Source organism: Lytechinus pictus, chromosome 5, assembly GCF_037042905.1.
Source record: "Lytechinus pictus isolate F3 Inbred chromosome 5, Lp3.0, whole genome shotgun sequence".
Taxonomy (NCBI): Eukaryota; Metazoa; Echinodermata; class Echinoidea; order Temnopleuroida; family Toxopneustidae; genus Lytechinus; species Lytechinus pictus.
The window spans coordinates 15,045,951-15,061,568 of NC_087249.1; the positions used below are offsets into that span (position 1 = coordinate 15,045,951).

Here is a 15,618-nt window from a genome sequence, read left to right on the forward strand (position 1 = left end):
TGAATAAGTAAAGATTCTTGTCGTGTTCCTCCTCAGTTCTCCATACAATAGCTACATGTATGTAATCTACAATGCATATGCAGCCTGGCACATTCTGGACAATCCTATCCATGTGCTGCTGGAAGATGTCTTGGCTAGTGCATAGACCAAATGGTAATCTTTGGAAGCAGGACCTTCCAGATGGTGTTCGGAATGTGGCAAGGTCTTGGCATTCCTCAGCCATGTAAACTGACCAGTAACAAGCCTTTGTGTCCAACTTGGAGAAGTACTTGGGTCTTGTAAAGATAGCTTGGACCTTCTCTAAGGTTGATACCTTGTGTGGGCATCTTTTCAAGGCGTTGTTTAACCTCATTGGGTCAAGACAATTCTGATAGAACCGACTTTCTTCCCAACGGTGGTCATGGAGCTGCACCAATCGGTGTGGTACTCGATTTTCCTTGGTGACTCCTTGCTGCTCCATCTTGTCCAGTTCAGCCTTGATCTTGTCCTTCAAGTGTACGCTGCACTTGCGTGGTGCGTCTATGGTAGGTTTAGCGATGTCCTTGACATGAAGCATCGCTTTTCCTTTGAAACTACCAATAGCATCGAATTGCTCTGGAAATGCTTGTTTGAAATCCTTATCACTTGTGATAGTTGTTTGTTTAGGTTTAGGTGTAGGTGTGTCATAATTGTGCATTGAGTGAATTGTGATAATTCCAAGGTCAGTGCAACCTGTCAACCCTAGGATAGCTGAACCCTTGACATCTGCTACATAGAATGTCTGTGTTGACCATTTTGGACTCTAACATTTTATGTCTTGTGTACCTATACATGGAATTGGAATCTCATCATAAGCTACAAGTTTTACTGGTGTATGTTTCACTAATGATTCCCACTTTGAACTGTATAATATACAGTTCAAAATATTATTGCCTTGGCGGTACGTACTGTGATAGTGTAAGCACTTGCACCTGAGTCAACTCTTAGGTAGATCGAGCTTATGTTGACGGAATTCTGTCTATGGGCATAGTATGTCAATATTAGCAAATGCTACTGTACCTTCTGAATTAACTGTGTGTGGCCCATTTGTATGTATTGTGTCAAATTATGCAAAGTTTGATGGACTGCCTTTAGATTGATAATGATCATGATCTGTGACAGTATAGTGTGCTGTGTCCATTTCGCTGATCGGTTAGTTCTTTCGACCTTTCGATTTTGATCGTGATTTATTTTGTTTTGGTTAACAATCATCAGATACCATGTCAGATCTTCGGTCATCTGAACTATGATTTGGTTTTCGACTACGATACCTTTCTGATTTACGACAGAATTTCGCCCAATGACCTTTCACTGTGGAGAGCCAATCGGGGCACTCACAAATCCCCGACAGTACACATTCCATTTATTGACTCATATGACACCCAAATTTTTCATAATTTTCTGAGAATGATAATTGAGGTATTGAATCTTTTTCTTCATTATGAAAGCAAAAGGAACAGAGTAGTAAATATAAGAGATATGCAATATAAACAGAACTTTTAAATTTTGGCTCTTCATACATTTAGAAGAGTTAGACCGTGTTCGAAGATAAACCTGATTTCGGAATACAGGCCATAGATTCAAAATACAGATAAGGTGGGGTAGCTTCGACATGTTCCTTTGAGTTGTGTATTGATGTGTCAGAACTTCATCTCTATTACCTGCAGTGCTAGGGTATCTTATAACTGTTTCCAAGAGACTTCATTGAATAAATTTGTGTATGTTGTAACAGAAATACCTTTTGTCTTTACATCCTTCTGAATCAGATAAATTTCTATTGCCATGCACCACAATACATACTGTACGTAACGGCGTGTTAGACATACAAACACAATCAATGCGAGAGGCTGATCAAAGCTATGTATTGTTTGAATGACATACCATTAATCACTTTGCAATCGTTTTCATGGGTGTGACTGCCACACTGAGGTTGCTTTTTGGCCTCACTTTAGCGAAAAATACATTCAGCATATTTTCCTTCTATCTAAGCAAATGAAGCTACTAATGGTGGCATGAAGCCTGCCAATATTCTCGTTGATACATCCTCTTCCATATCTAATGTTCACATTGTGCATTTATTACTGCTATTCATAATAAATTTGATCAATAACAGTGCATGAGCAAATTTTTACCAAAAACCTTTTGGCCAGAAGTCTTACTTCTTTCAAAAACTATATTAACCGACTTTAAATTGAAGAATAAAGGGATTGTAGTAAATTTCTATCAACAAAATGATAGATAATTTCGAATTATTTAAGGCCTATTTCCATTTTCTTGGTCGAAAATGTGAAAATATACATTATATCTATTAAGTCTGCGATATGCAGTAAAAAAACTATATTCATGAAAATTGAATTTTAAAGTTTGAGACATTATAAGTTTGTAAAGAAATATGATATCACTTTGGAATTTCGTCCACTTAATAATTGTATATTAGGAAAGTTTTCTAAAAAAGTTTCAAGGCAATTCCTTGATTTTCCTTAGATTAATGGTCATTTATGTATTTCGCAAATTTTAATTTTTTTTGGAAAAAATGTCAAAAATGCACTTTTATTAAAATCTCAGCCGAATTACCTGTCCATCACCTTTAAATAGTATCAACTTGTAGAAAATTTATTTATCTTTCATATGACACTAATTTTGTGGCGAATGAATGTTTGAGTCGGAATCTATGTACGAAAATCCAAATTCCATGAATATGGAGGCCATTTTGGACGCCATCTTGGATTTGAACCCCATGGGACAGTATTTCGTTTTGGGAACATCAAAATTAATTCACTAGACATCTTAAGGATTACAAAAATGTAGGTTAAAACAATATATCAATGGGATGCATGGGAACCCCATCTCCCTACCATGCCCTGGAACGGACAATCAAGTGTAAATACGGGGGTCCCCTCAACGGCACATATCCACTGTACACAATATACAGAGGCCCGTATTCTGAAGTCTGGTTTAACTTAGACCATGGTCTAACTCTGTGCTAAAATTATGGCAAGCCAAACGTTTCAATTTTTTTTACAGTGATTGCTTCTCACGTTTACTGTGCTCTTTACTAATTCTTTAATGGTGAAGACAACTGTCATACTTATCCTTCCCAGGCAGTTAATAATATTTTGGGGATCTATTAATGAGCTGATACATGTATGGACATTGAACCTCTACTGTTATATATTTATGTAACAACTGGCTTTCCATAGTTAAACCACAAATTAAAACTAGAGTTTGAATTAAATCCGACTTCAGAATACGGGCCAGAGTGTTTAATAACAGAAAGAACATGAGCCATCCTACCCCTCCCCTTTTCCAGGCCCCATCGCCACTGCAGAAACACAAGCAATAAAAACTGCAACAGACAGAATTTTTTTTTTTGTATTAGTAGGTAAATATGTAGTGCTAATTTATACAGTACCATCAATACTTGATGACGAAACATTGATGAGAATCAAAATTGCATTAATAAAAATTATTCCATGAATTTATGAAGATACATATTTTATGACAATATACAAAATATCACTCTGTTAAATCATTTGATTCATATCCATACATTTTTGGAAAATATAAACTTCTTTTTTGCTCTAATCTTCAAAAATACATAATCATAAGTGACTCAAATACAAAATTTCTCATTTCTTTTCTACAGAATTGTCCTATCACTGTGTTAGTACACAGAGCACTGAACTTTCATTAAAGACGGTATAAACATTTTATTCTTCATACGATTAACCATGCAGGCAGAGTGCTCGTTTCCTAATAAATGTTGGCAAATTCAATTTGGGGAACAACTTAGTTATGTCAATCCAAGGATTCTCAATTATTTGAATCCCAACAGTTGAAATATGCAGACATTATGATTGAAAATTGGTTGTTCCTTTCATTGTCATCAATGAAAATGTTCCTAAAGACTACTTCATTTCAATGCTAAAATGCAACATCCATCTTTAATACTTTTGATCATCTCAATGGGATATGAGATCAGGGCCCGGTATCACAAAGCTAAGAGTTTTATCATGGGGCTGATTTCTGAGATTGATTACATTGAATAATGCGTATGATCAATCATAAAAATCAGCCTAAATATTAATCACCACACTTCATGCAACAGTGCACAGCAGATTAGATTTTTTTTTAAAATAATGATGATTTTATTTAAAATTCAATTAGAATTGAATAAAAACTTAGCATACACCTACAAACCACCGTATTGGAAAGTTTGTTTGCCTTTGAGTAGAAAATACTGAAATGCTATATGATATATATCTCAGGAAGTAAAAATCCTTTTAATGTGAAAGAAAATGTGTCAAACACAACCACTGACCGATAACCTAACTTGAAGATGAATATAGATAATACTACAATAAGAATATACATTAAGGAATCTTCATACTATCTTTATATCAGCAGCTATATGATAATTGTAATATACAAACTCTATATAAAATCATTAATTAACTCTATTAACTGACCCTAGACTGACAACAAACTGACCATTCAACTTAGCTAAGAAGCCATTCAGATCGTCAATGATTTTGGAAACCCTTGACTGGTTTGAGTACCCTTAGCAACATGAGCAAAGCATGGGGATTATTCTTTTGTACTTCTCTTCAGCAATTCCTGAACTGCTCAACATCAATCAGTATACTCCAGCCATAAGATGCTTGAAGGCACAGAGCATTTCACTCCCCCCATTAATTGCTACTGATTGCATCGACCAGTTTGAGACTGGATGATTACGCTTTAGCCTGTTGGAGACCAGATGATTATACTTTAGCCTGTAGGAGATTGAGCCCACATATATTCGGGTAAGACTATGGAAAGCCCATGTTATAGCATAATCATTCAGTTTCCAACAGGTTAAATCATCTTTAATTGACTTAAGCCCACATAAATGTCTGCTCAATTTTCAACAGTTTGTTCTAAGTAGACAGAGGCAGAAAAAAACCCCTAGATGCAGAAAATATGGACGGTAATCTTTCACTGGTACACCAAATATATAGAATCCCTGTTGTACAATGTTGTCACTAATGTCCATGGTTATCTCCATGGTTACAATAACTAACAACCAATCAAAATACAGGTTTCAACAAAATTAACAACTGTTAATTAGTGTTATACGATGGGCCCCTGATTCCTGGACTCCTCACTAATGCAATGCTAACTGACAGAGTCTAGATTAGCAGACTAACAGCAAAGATACTGAACTACATGTAAGCAAGACCCGGGCCCCATCTTAAAAAGAGTTATGATTGATCCAATCAATTGTAACTCTATGAAGATCCATCAGACCATAATTTTTTCTACAGAAAATTTGCACAATGTCCTTTGTAAACAAAGAGAAGCACAATGAATGCATGAATATACATCATCGATAGAAAATATTTTGAACAAACATGCATAACAGATGTTGACGTTGCTGGCCGTCTATAGTTGAGATTGATCGGATCAATCGCAACTCTTCGTAAGACAGGGCCCTGGGTGGTATTTCAAAAAGCTGTATGTAAGTTACACATGGTTTTACACATGTTTCAGACACACAAAATTAACATGACTGGAACAAGTACTCTGGTGCTAGGTCAGCTACATAAGGTAAACCATTCAGTATAAGAACTAGGGCCCGTAACACAAAGCTTAGGAATGATCGTAGAACATATCTCTTTTTGATTGATTGCAATGACTTCAACATACAATAAATCATGATAATCAAGCATGTTATAAAATTGTATATTTCACTCTGTTTCCCTTTGAAGCGAGATAATTAGTCTGTGATTTTTATGAACATAATACGTGTATGTTTCCATGGAGAAAAACGATTGAACTTGTGGTCGTTATAAAAAAAGGTTCTAGTTTTATACAGCCAGGCTGCTGAAGCAGGGTTCACTGTCTCAAACATATTGTATACAACAGCAAACAATTTTTACTGTATAAAGCAACTACAATCAAACATAATTTTGAATAAAAGGAGGATTATTTTTTAAACTTGTACTCCAATTCTTTTTTGTTTTATATTTTCTTTTACTTGTCATTCTATATTCATATGTGCTGCCATCAGTAGGTAATGAGCCCCCCCCCAAAAAAAAAAAAGAGCCATGAGTAAAAAATTGGCATTTTTAATACATGAATAAAATTTTTGAATTTGTACTCCCAATTCTTTATTAAAAAAAATTCCTTTTCACTGAAATTGTGAAGGGGGGGGGGGGGGAGCAAAAAGGCTTATAATGCACAAGAAAAAAGCCAATCCTGTACTATACTTTTATGTGTAAATTAGGGGTTAGAACACCGGAAGCTGTACTTAAAATGCCACTGAGTAAAAATAAAATTCTGGGTTGCCAGGAGATTATGGTTGCACCATGGATATAGGATAACAAGACCAGGGATTAAATATACTTCTTGCTAATAACATAAAACTTTCACTGAATATCATCAAAATCATGCCCTGTTTTCCTAGTTGCTTTCTTCAACATATACAAACAAATTTGGAATGGACAAAATATGGATACTGCCTCCATACATGAAAATTACAGATATAGATATATTAATATTGAACTTTATGACACAACATATAATACAAAAGCTGTAGTAAAATAGACTATTTTGATGTTGAATAATACAAAGAATCAAAGAAAAGACGAGGTCAACTAGTAGGCCTATTATACATGTATACTATAAACTACAAATAACACAAACTTGATAATAAACCGATCACATTTTGGAGAATCATGTTATTTTTATAGCTCCAAGGTTACTGGTTGCATGACTCTATTAGAATTAATTAAAATCTGCACATACAACTTTCACCCTTGATTTGAATGACTTATACCCCAAACGAATCTTAATCAAAATTCCAAATCTAGTATGTATGAACAGTGACAGAGATGCAATTGGCAAATTCCCACCATAACTTTCCACACAAGCCAATTGGAATCACAACTTCACATGATTTTGATCATCATATTCCAAGCTTGTATTGACAGGAATATCTGCACAAACTCATGCTTGGGAGATTAAAATTGTTCAATAGAAAATAAAATGAAGTACAAGTATATGACCACCGCTCTTACATGTAATAATTCATCTTAAATACAACAGTTTTAAAAAAATTCTGATTTTCCAGTTTTGTGTGGTACTGGTATGCATAAAGGTTTGGATGAACAAGCCAGGGAAGTAAGGTAGAATAATGGATGTACACTTTTAATATGCCACTGGGCAAATATTTCATAGTCCCATTATAAGGGAATCCCCCTCATCGTGATTCTCATTCAATTGGTAATTGGTGAAACATCGCAACAGTGAGTTGTTATTTCCATTTTATCAAAAAAAATTCATCATTAGTCCCATGTTTATGTTCATCAGATAGCATTGCAAGATTACTATGTTTTCTTGTACTGTACCTGCATTGTTTAAAGACTGAAATAAACTGAAAATTGGAGAAAAAAGACGTAAGGCGGTGCTGCACCAGCCCGAGTTTGCTCAATTTCGAGATTTTAGCCCGATCAACCCTCTTCGCGATTAATCTCGAGATTCAAGAAACCCCATCTCCACCAGCACAAGAAGAGCAATTCATGCTCGAGCGAGGCATCGATGCATTATTGTCTGATGCCGTGAATAAATAATCCCAAGTCAAATCTTGAATCTGCACCTGCGAATTGGCGGGATAATTCGTAAATAGCGCGCTATTTTGCAAATAATCATAAGTTGACTTAGATTAATCCAGCGAACAATCGCGATTGCGTCTCCATTACAAATAATCTCGAGATTGTTCAGATCGGGATAATTTGCCGGATTAGAAATAGCGCGATTAATTGAAAACTTGGGCTGGTGCAGACAGCCCTATTAAAAGGATATACATTCCTCCTAAATGCATAATTCACAAGGTCTTGGCCGTCTATAAAGGTTACCAAAGGGAGACAACAGTCTGTGGTTTTTATGAATATAATTCCTGTATGTTTCCATGGAGAAAAGGTATTCAACTTGTGGTCTTCATAAAAAGGTGGTAGTTTTATACAGCCAGGCTGCTGAAACAGGGTTCACTGAATCAAACAACATATTGTATACATCAGCAAACAATTTTGACTGTACAAGCAACAACAATCAAACAAATTTGTGTAAATTCATGGATATCAGCTTGCTGAAAAATCTCATCAAAAAGTATGTGAATATATCTCCATGAAGCCTTCAATTAATTCACCCCTAATAAAATATAAGTGAAGTTAGTCAATCATATCGAGATAATCTTCATAGTTCCATATACATGTATACGCTGACCCCCCCCCCCTGAAGAATCAAGGTAATCCCTGTAAGACAAAAAACAAGTTTGAAAAATAAATCTCCCTCAGAAAACATTTAATCAAGTTTAAAATAACATAACTTGTAAATTATAAAATGTAAATTGACATTTATTTAATGCAAATTGAAATTGAAATTAAAATAATATACCACTGTTAGCAGCTATTTTAGACATGTAGAATGTCTTCCATACTACTGAGTACAATGGAAAGCATAGGCCTACACATGTCTTGCAGCACACTAAGAACAATCAACATATATATATGAGGGATATTCAAATGCATCTTTAATCACTATATCAAAGCCAACAGGATGATATACATCATGGAAAAAATATAAATATAAAAGGAAAGACAAATAATAAAACTTCAAAATGTGGAAAAAGGTAGATTAATCACTCCAAGCAAATCAATCATTTTCTTTAACAATATTTCCTTAAAAAATGTATAAGAAAAGGGTTACAGCTTGCCATTTTCAATACTAAATATAAATGTCAACAAATGCAGACTGTTCTTAGATGTTGTTATTAAAACCTTTCATCAAATATTCAGAGAAAAATCAAAGAATGAATAAAAAGAAAAATGAGAGGGAGATAAAAATACACATATAACCCTATATCTTTTCAATAGAAAATGTTTTTGGTTACCTTCAGTTTAAGTACAAAGTAAAATGTAAAGCTCCTTGATTCCGTTCATTTTGTGAGGATGACTGTCATTTGATTATTTTGACTGTGGCACTATACCACGAAGCACAGCGATTGATTGTTCATTTGATTTCTTCGCTTTTGACTGCACATAATGATCAATCAATGCCGTAAGATCAAGCGCTAAGCATTGTGGTACGGGGGCCCTGCTGAATAGCATGATAATTTTAGGATTGAAAGAGAATGCAAAAAAATGAGGTGATCCAATAATGGTTGTACGCAGCAGGGAAGGGGGGGGGGGCATTTTACTTGAAAAAATGCAAAAGCGCCCCCATGACATGCTCTCTTGCTTCACTCCCTCGCTTTCAAGTTTGTTCAAAGTTTCATATCTATGCGTCTTGCTCCCCTTAAATTGCGTTTTTGTTTACAGCCATGTCTCCCATAATATATTTTTTCATCTTAGTGTGACTTTAAAGAAACTGGAAGATGCCTATCAAAACTTCCTGTTTTGTTTCAACTAAGTCGGATTAAAATTAATCATAGTATAATTTTGACAAATATCAAATGTTCTTGTGCAACATCAAATTTCTGCTAATGGGATCAAAGGAATGGACAGTCTAATCAAGCCCACAAAAACATGTTAGAGTTGTTCGTAAAATCATGCAGAACTTTAATGAAACAGCTTTGATAGATACATGTATGTATATATATTACATACATGTATATCGTTGGAGGGCAACTTTTCGAAAAAAAAATTATGCAAGAATTTAATCTTAAAAAGAGGAAGAAATAATGAGAAAGAGACAGACATCCCCCCAATGAAAGAAAGAAATTAATAAAAGATTAAACTTCCCACATCAAAAGTCCCGCAAAGTATCTCATTTGGAATTCATAACAAATTTAGTTCAATGACTAAGAACAAGGAAGAACTTTTCCAAATGCTCAGTAGCTCAGTAAGTTGGTGAGTGTATTTCCCACTAAAAAAATAAATAAATAAAAACAAAATAACTTTTCTTTATTTTCTATAATTTTACATAGTTAACTACTGAGGGTAATCTTCATTAGATATTTTTTTTCAAATTGAGTTCTTCAATGCCATAAATCACCAGAGGAAGAACTTCAGCAAAAAGCTCAGTCCTTCAGCATATTGGTATGTTTCCCCCCCCCCCCAAAAAAAACTTTTCTTTAAATCATTTTCACAAGTAATTACTAAATTGATCTGTCTTGTTAGAATAAATTACTCAAATGTTCAGACCTTCTATCACCATTAAGTTGGTGTGTATAGTATCTCTCACTTAATAAAACACAATTTTTTCTTTTGTTTTTAAATTTTTGACATGATGGAGGATAACGTCATCGATTTGGATTTATTCATAATCTACGTAGTTCCGCGGGAAATATCCGGACTTTCCATTGCATTCTCCCTCCAGCCAGTTTTCATCTATTTCACTAACTATGGTGACATTGTCCCCTTCTCCGAAAGGAAGCTCCCCTTCATTCTCGGGCTCAAAGTCGTATAGTGCCCTGCAAACCTGGTATTTAGGAGCTGCTGGTGCTGGAGCTGGATCTACAAGAAAAAAGAAATACAGTTAATAAATAATATAATAATTACTTCTTATTAAGTGCTTTTTCAAAAGTTACAAAGCGCTGTACAAATGACAAAACAAATACAATCGGTGAAAACTTAAAACAAAACTACACAAAATGAAACACTACTTGCAATATATTAAACATGTTAAAACAAATGAGATTTAAGCATCTTCTTAAACACATCAATAGAAGAACATTGTCTAAGTTTATGGGGTAATCTATTCCAATATTTGGGGGCAAACACAGAAAATGACCTATCACCTACTGATCTTAATGTTCGGGGGATTTGAAGAGGGATTTGTGATGATGACCGAGTGTTATACATTGATTGGCGAACTGTTAGGAGGTCTGACAGGTATGATGGAGCTTGATCATTAAGACATTTGAATGTGATAGTCAGAGACTTATGCTCAATTCGATTTTTTACTTTCAACCAGTGTAATTCTCTTATCAGGGGGGTTGTCTGTGTATATGATGGTTGACAGTAAATGACCCTAGCTGCTTTATTTTGTAATTTCTGAAGACGATCTAGGTTCTGAGAGGTGACACCATTATAAAGAGAATTACAATAATCTAATCTAGATGTAACCAGTGACCTAACAGCAGTATGACATGTATCATTATCAATAAACTTTCTGATTCTATTAATATTTCGAAGGTGGTAGTTAACTGACTTAGACACACTAGTAACTTGATCTGACATTGTCATATGTTTATCTAGAACACAACCAAGAATACGAATAGAGTCTGATGGAGATAAGGTATGTTCATCAATGCTCAAAGAGACGTTTTGAAGAGTACGATAATGCATTGGTGACGAAAAAATGATGAAGTCCGTTTTCTCACGGTTAAGGTGAAGTTTATTGATTTGCAACCAATTTTGGATATCCTTCAAACAATCAGATAGTCGGCTGAGAGTCACATCTGCCTCATTTATGCTGAATTCTTCATACACTTGTATATCGTCAGCATACATTTGGTACTGAAACCCATGCTCTTCAATTATATTTTTAATAGGTTGTAGATATAAAGTAAAACATTTAGGACCGATCACTGATCCTTGTGGGATACCAAATTTCAAGTCCTCAACATTTGACTGAGCACCATTTACTCTAACATGGTACTTTCTACTTTGGAGATAGGATGAGAACCAGTGTAGTGCACAACCTGTGATGCCAAATGACTCCTCTAAGCGCTTTAGGAGGATTCCCTTATCAACCGTATCGAATGCAGCTGATAGGTCAAGACTTATGAGAGCAACTGAATTTTGATGATCAAGTGAAGTACATATGTAGTTCTGGAGACGAAGAAGAGCAGTTTCTGTACTATAACCAGCTCGATACGCTGACTGCATTGGATCAGATAGTCCATTTGATTCAATGTGCTTAGTGAGTTGGGCCGAAACAGCAGACTCGATCAGCTTCCCATAGTAGCGAATGTTTGACACTGGCCGGTAGTTTTGTAATTTATCTTTGTCAAGTGATGGTTTTTTTAAAACTGGCGTAATGACAGCTGAGCCAAGAGCTGCTGGAAATGTCCCTGTTGACAGCGAAGCATTAATGAGTTCAGTCAGAGTGGGGAGGAATGATGAAATGTGACGTTTCTAGAAATTTTCTAGAAAGTTGCTAGAAATAATTGTGTGAACAGAGTCTGTTGGTCTTGAATGCTGTAAAACTGTCTTTGCAAATAATTCATACGTAATGTAATAACAACAACAATAATGATACAGGGAATAATTTTGCTTTACAAATTTGAATAACATTTTTGGTCATAAGAGAAAAGCTCTCAACTACAAGTAATGTACAGTCCTATGTAAAAATATGCTATACAAAAGAATTTTAATATGCATGGCAGTCTTTCAAAAATGTGGAGCAAATTGCAATGCGATAGCAGGAAAATTATTCCCTGTAATAAGAAAAATAAAATTGCTTTTACATGTAGCACATAAAGTCTGAATGTGTTTTACATGTACATGTACATGTATGTAAACATTAATTATATGTAAATGTTCAAACTAATATATACACTGTACAATATGATCGTTGAAAAAGAACACAATACACTATATAACTTAAATCATCATTGTACAATAACATCGCACAAAATAATATGAGAAAGCACATCTACATGTAATGGTACAATTTCTTTTAAGACAATAGTAGAACATTCATACCGTACGGTACAGCAACACCTCAATATATTTTAGGTGAATGTCATTAATGCAATTCATTACTAGTAAGATTAAAGGTGTATGCCCTAAAAAATCTACATGTATTTAGAATATGAAATGAAAATGTGCTTTATTGGCCGGTAACAAATTGTGATTTTTGTATGAAAATGTATCTTGTTCAGGAGCCTGATCAAAATATATTTGTTTGTTTTAAAACATTTTCACCAAGGTTTGAATGGATTGAATATTTCAGGAAATTATTTTTGTCTGCAGTTTTCCAACCTCCAATCCCTGAATTTGAATGATGTGCATAAAGGGTCAACGTCAAGGAAAAATATAATACATTACTGAGGGAGGGCGCTAGATATATATACTCTAATTCAAATTTTTCACAACGAATCAAATGTTGGAAAAGCTCAATGGCCACTAAACTTTTGTAAGATTATATATTTGCCCAGTTTCCAAGGTTTTAAACAGGCTTTCATAGCTATTACAACTGAAGGAAAAGTCAACTTGATGCATACGTAGGCACTAACAAAATTTACCAGTATGTGGTTTTGACTGAAATATGCAAATTTTGTAGTACTATTGGCTCATTAGAATGTACAGTAGTTTCAACTACATGTACATGATGCAATGGCAGAAATTTGATTTGCTTCTTGTCGCGACCAAATCATGCAAATAGCAGCAATGGCTTTCAAATTGATGTACGCTTCAACTGAAAGATTACAGTAATTGTCAATAATTCAGGATAATCAATTGTTTTTTTTTAAGTTACAAAATGGCAAAAGAAAGACGAATGCAAATAAGTTTATTAAAGTTTACACATATCCTTCATGGGCATGTTTAAAGGGATGGTCCGGGCTGAAAATATTTATATTTAAATAAATAGAGTAAAATTCACAAAGCAAAATGCTGAAAATTTCACCACAATCGATAACGAAGTTATTGAATTTTAAAGTTTATCAATATTTTGTGAATACAAATATGCACATCATCATGAATATTCATTAGGTGGGCTGATGATGTCATATCCCCACTTTCCTTTTTCTTATGTTAATACATGAAATCATAAATGTGTCATTTTTTCATACATGTGTAAATGATGTGTCTCCATTTTGAATAAATAAGTTGCGGCAATAAGTAACTAATGCACTTAATCAGTTGTCAATCCAATTGTTTTAGTTCTTGGTAGGATTTTTTTTAATAAACCTAATTTCATATAACATACAAAAGAAAAAGTGGCGATATGACAGCATCAGCCCACCTAATGAATATTCATAAAGATATATGCCTAGAACTGTTAAACACCAGAAAAATGCATATCTTTCAAATTCAATATCTTTGTTATTTGTTATCTGATTTTGATCAAATTTTCAGCATTTTGCTCTGCGAATTTTACGCTATTAATTTAAATATAAATATCTCCAGCCTGGAACATCGCTTTAAATTGATTGGCTCAATTACAAAGAAGCTACAGGTAGTAAACATAAAAAAATTGTAATGCCTTACACCACAAACAGGCCTGTTAAAAAAATGCCACTCTTTGCAAGAATAGAGTCCACATATATTTTACAGGGTTTGTGGATTTAAATCATGTTGATTTTAATAAATCACGATTCAAACACCATAATTTTTTTTTTATCATTTTAAAATCACTTCCATTGAAATATGTACAAATGATAGACAAATTTTTGTTTGTGGCAGTTTCATTTTTGTTTTACTCAAAAGAAAAAGATTTTATCAAGTTTATATCATCAATACATGAACAATCCTTCACATTTGAAATCAAGTCAATAAAACCAGGTTGACATTGCAAACCCAAAGATTTACATGTATAGCCTATAAGCGGTTAACACTTTAAAACCCCTCCTTGACTTTTACAAGTGGACTTACACAATTTTTCCTGTGAAATTTTTCTTTGTTGATACTATAGTAAAACAAACTTCTTATTCCTTTATGTCAAAATCAGAAACTGTTTTTAGAGGACAGTTTTAAGAAAAATATATGAGCAAATAAAGGGTTGTTGGTAATTCTTCTATTTTGATCATTCACATGAACTACCGTTCACATTTGCTGTGTCAAATGGAAGATGAATATTTTGTCCAGTTCACAGATTTTACATCTAATTATTATTCCTTCTTGTTATCAAGCAACTGGTGCTTTAAAAAAAAAAAAATACCAATGCAGTAATATCCACAATTTCTTGTTTAAAAATATCTTTAAAAAATATAAAGTTAGATTAAGTTACTGTTGGCTCATTTCATTCTCAGTTCAGTGCTACAAATATTAGAATAAATTTTGCATCTCATATTATATGGAGAGGGCTCTATAAACTACAATTTGCAAACTGAAAACAGAAATGGCAAAAATAGGTAACTAAGTAGCATAATCAGTACCAGTTAAAAGCTGTGTTAGATTGAAAAAAAAAAAACTTCTTTTGTAATACACATGAAGCTTTGCTGTGCACAGCTTTTATCATTTGAGTGAAAAGTAATCGAACTCAGTATGTTTTTGAGCACTTCTTTTGTAGATCACACGTATATAAAAAACCCCAAAAAACTGCTGTTTAATAGGAAACAAGGCAAAAGCGATTTTGTGTCTCGCCCACTTATGAAAATAACCAGAAATATCGTGATTAGTGAGGGCACGCACGCAAATTAATGATCACTGCAAAATATGTTTAAAAACTTTGTTCCTGCTTCAGAAGAAAACAAGGAAGTCATATATTTTTCACTGTAATGATAGTCATACATTATGAATGTATATATCCAGGCTGCATCTTACAAAGTTGCGATTGATCCGATCAATTGCAACTATGGAAAGCCAGCAAAGTCAACATATAAAATGCATGTTTGTTCAAAATTTGTTCTAGATCCATTAATTCATTCATTTCTTCACAATAGTGTGT

General features: G+C 34.0%; 1 protein-coding gene across 1 annotated transcript in view; it reads right to left on the minus strand.

Moving 5' to 3' along the window:
• Positions 1-4,155: 4,155 nt before the first annotated feature.
• LOC129261755 (endophilin-A1-like) overlaps positions 4,156-15,618 on the minus strand; it is a 37,801-nt gene continuing 26,338 nt past the window's right edge. The window contains exon 8 of the mRNA XM_064099879.1: positions 4,156-10,514. Coding sequence (XP_063955949.1) covers positions 10,315-10,514 — 200 coding nt within the window. The 3' untranslated portion in view covers positions 4,156-10,314. The remainder of the gene's footprint in view (positions 10,515-15,618) is intronic.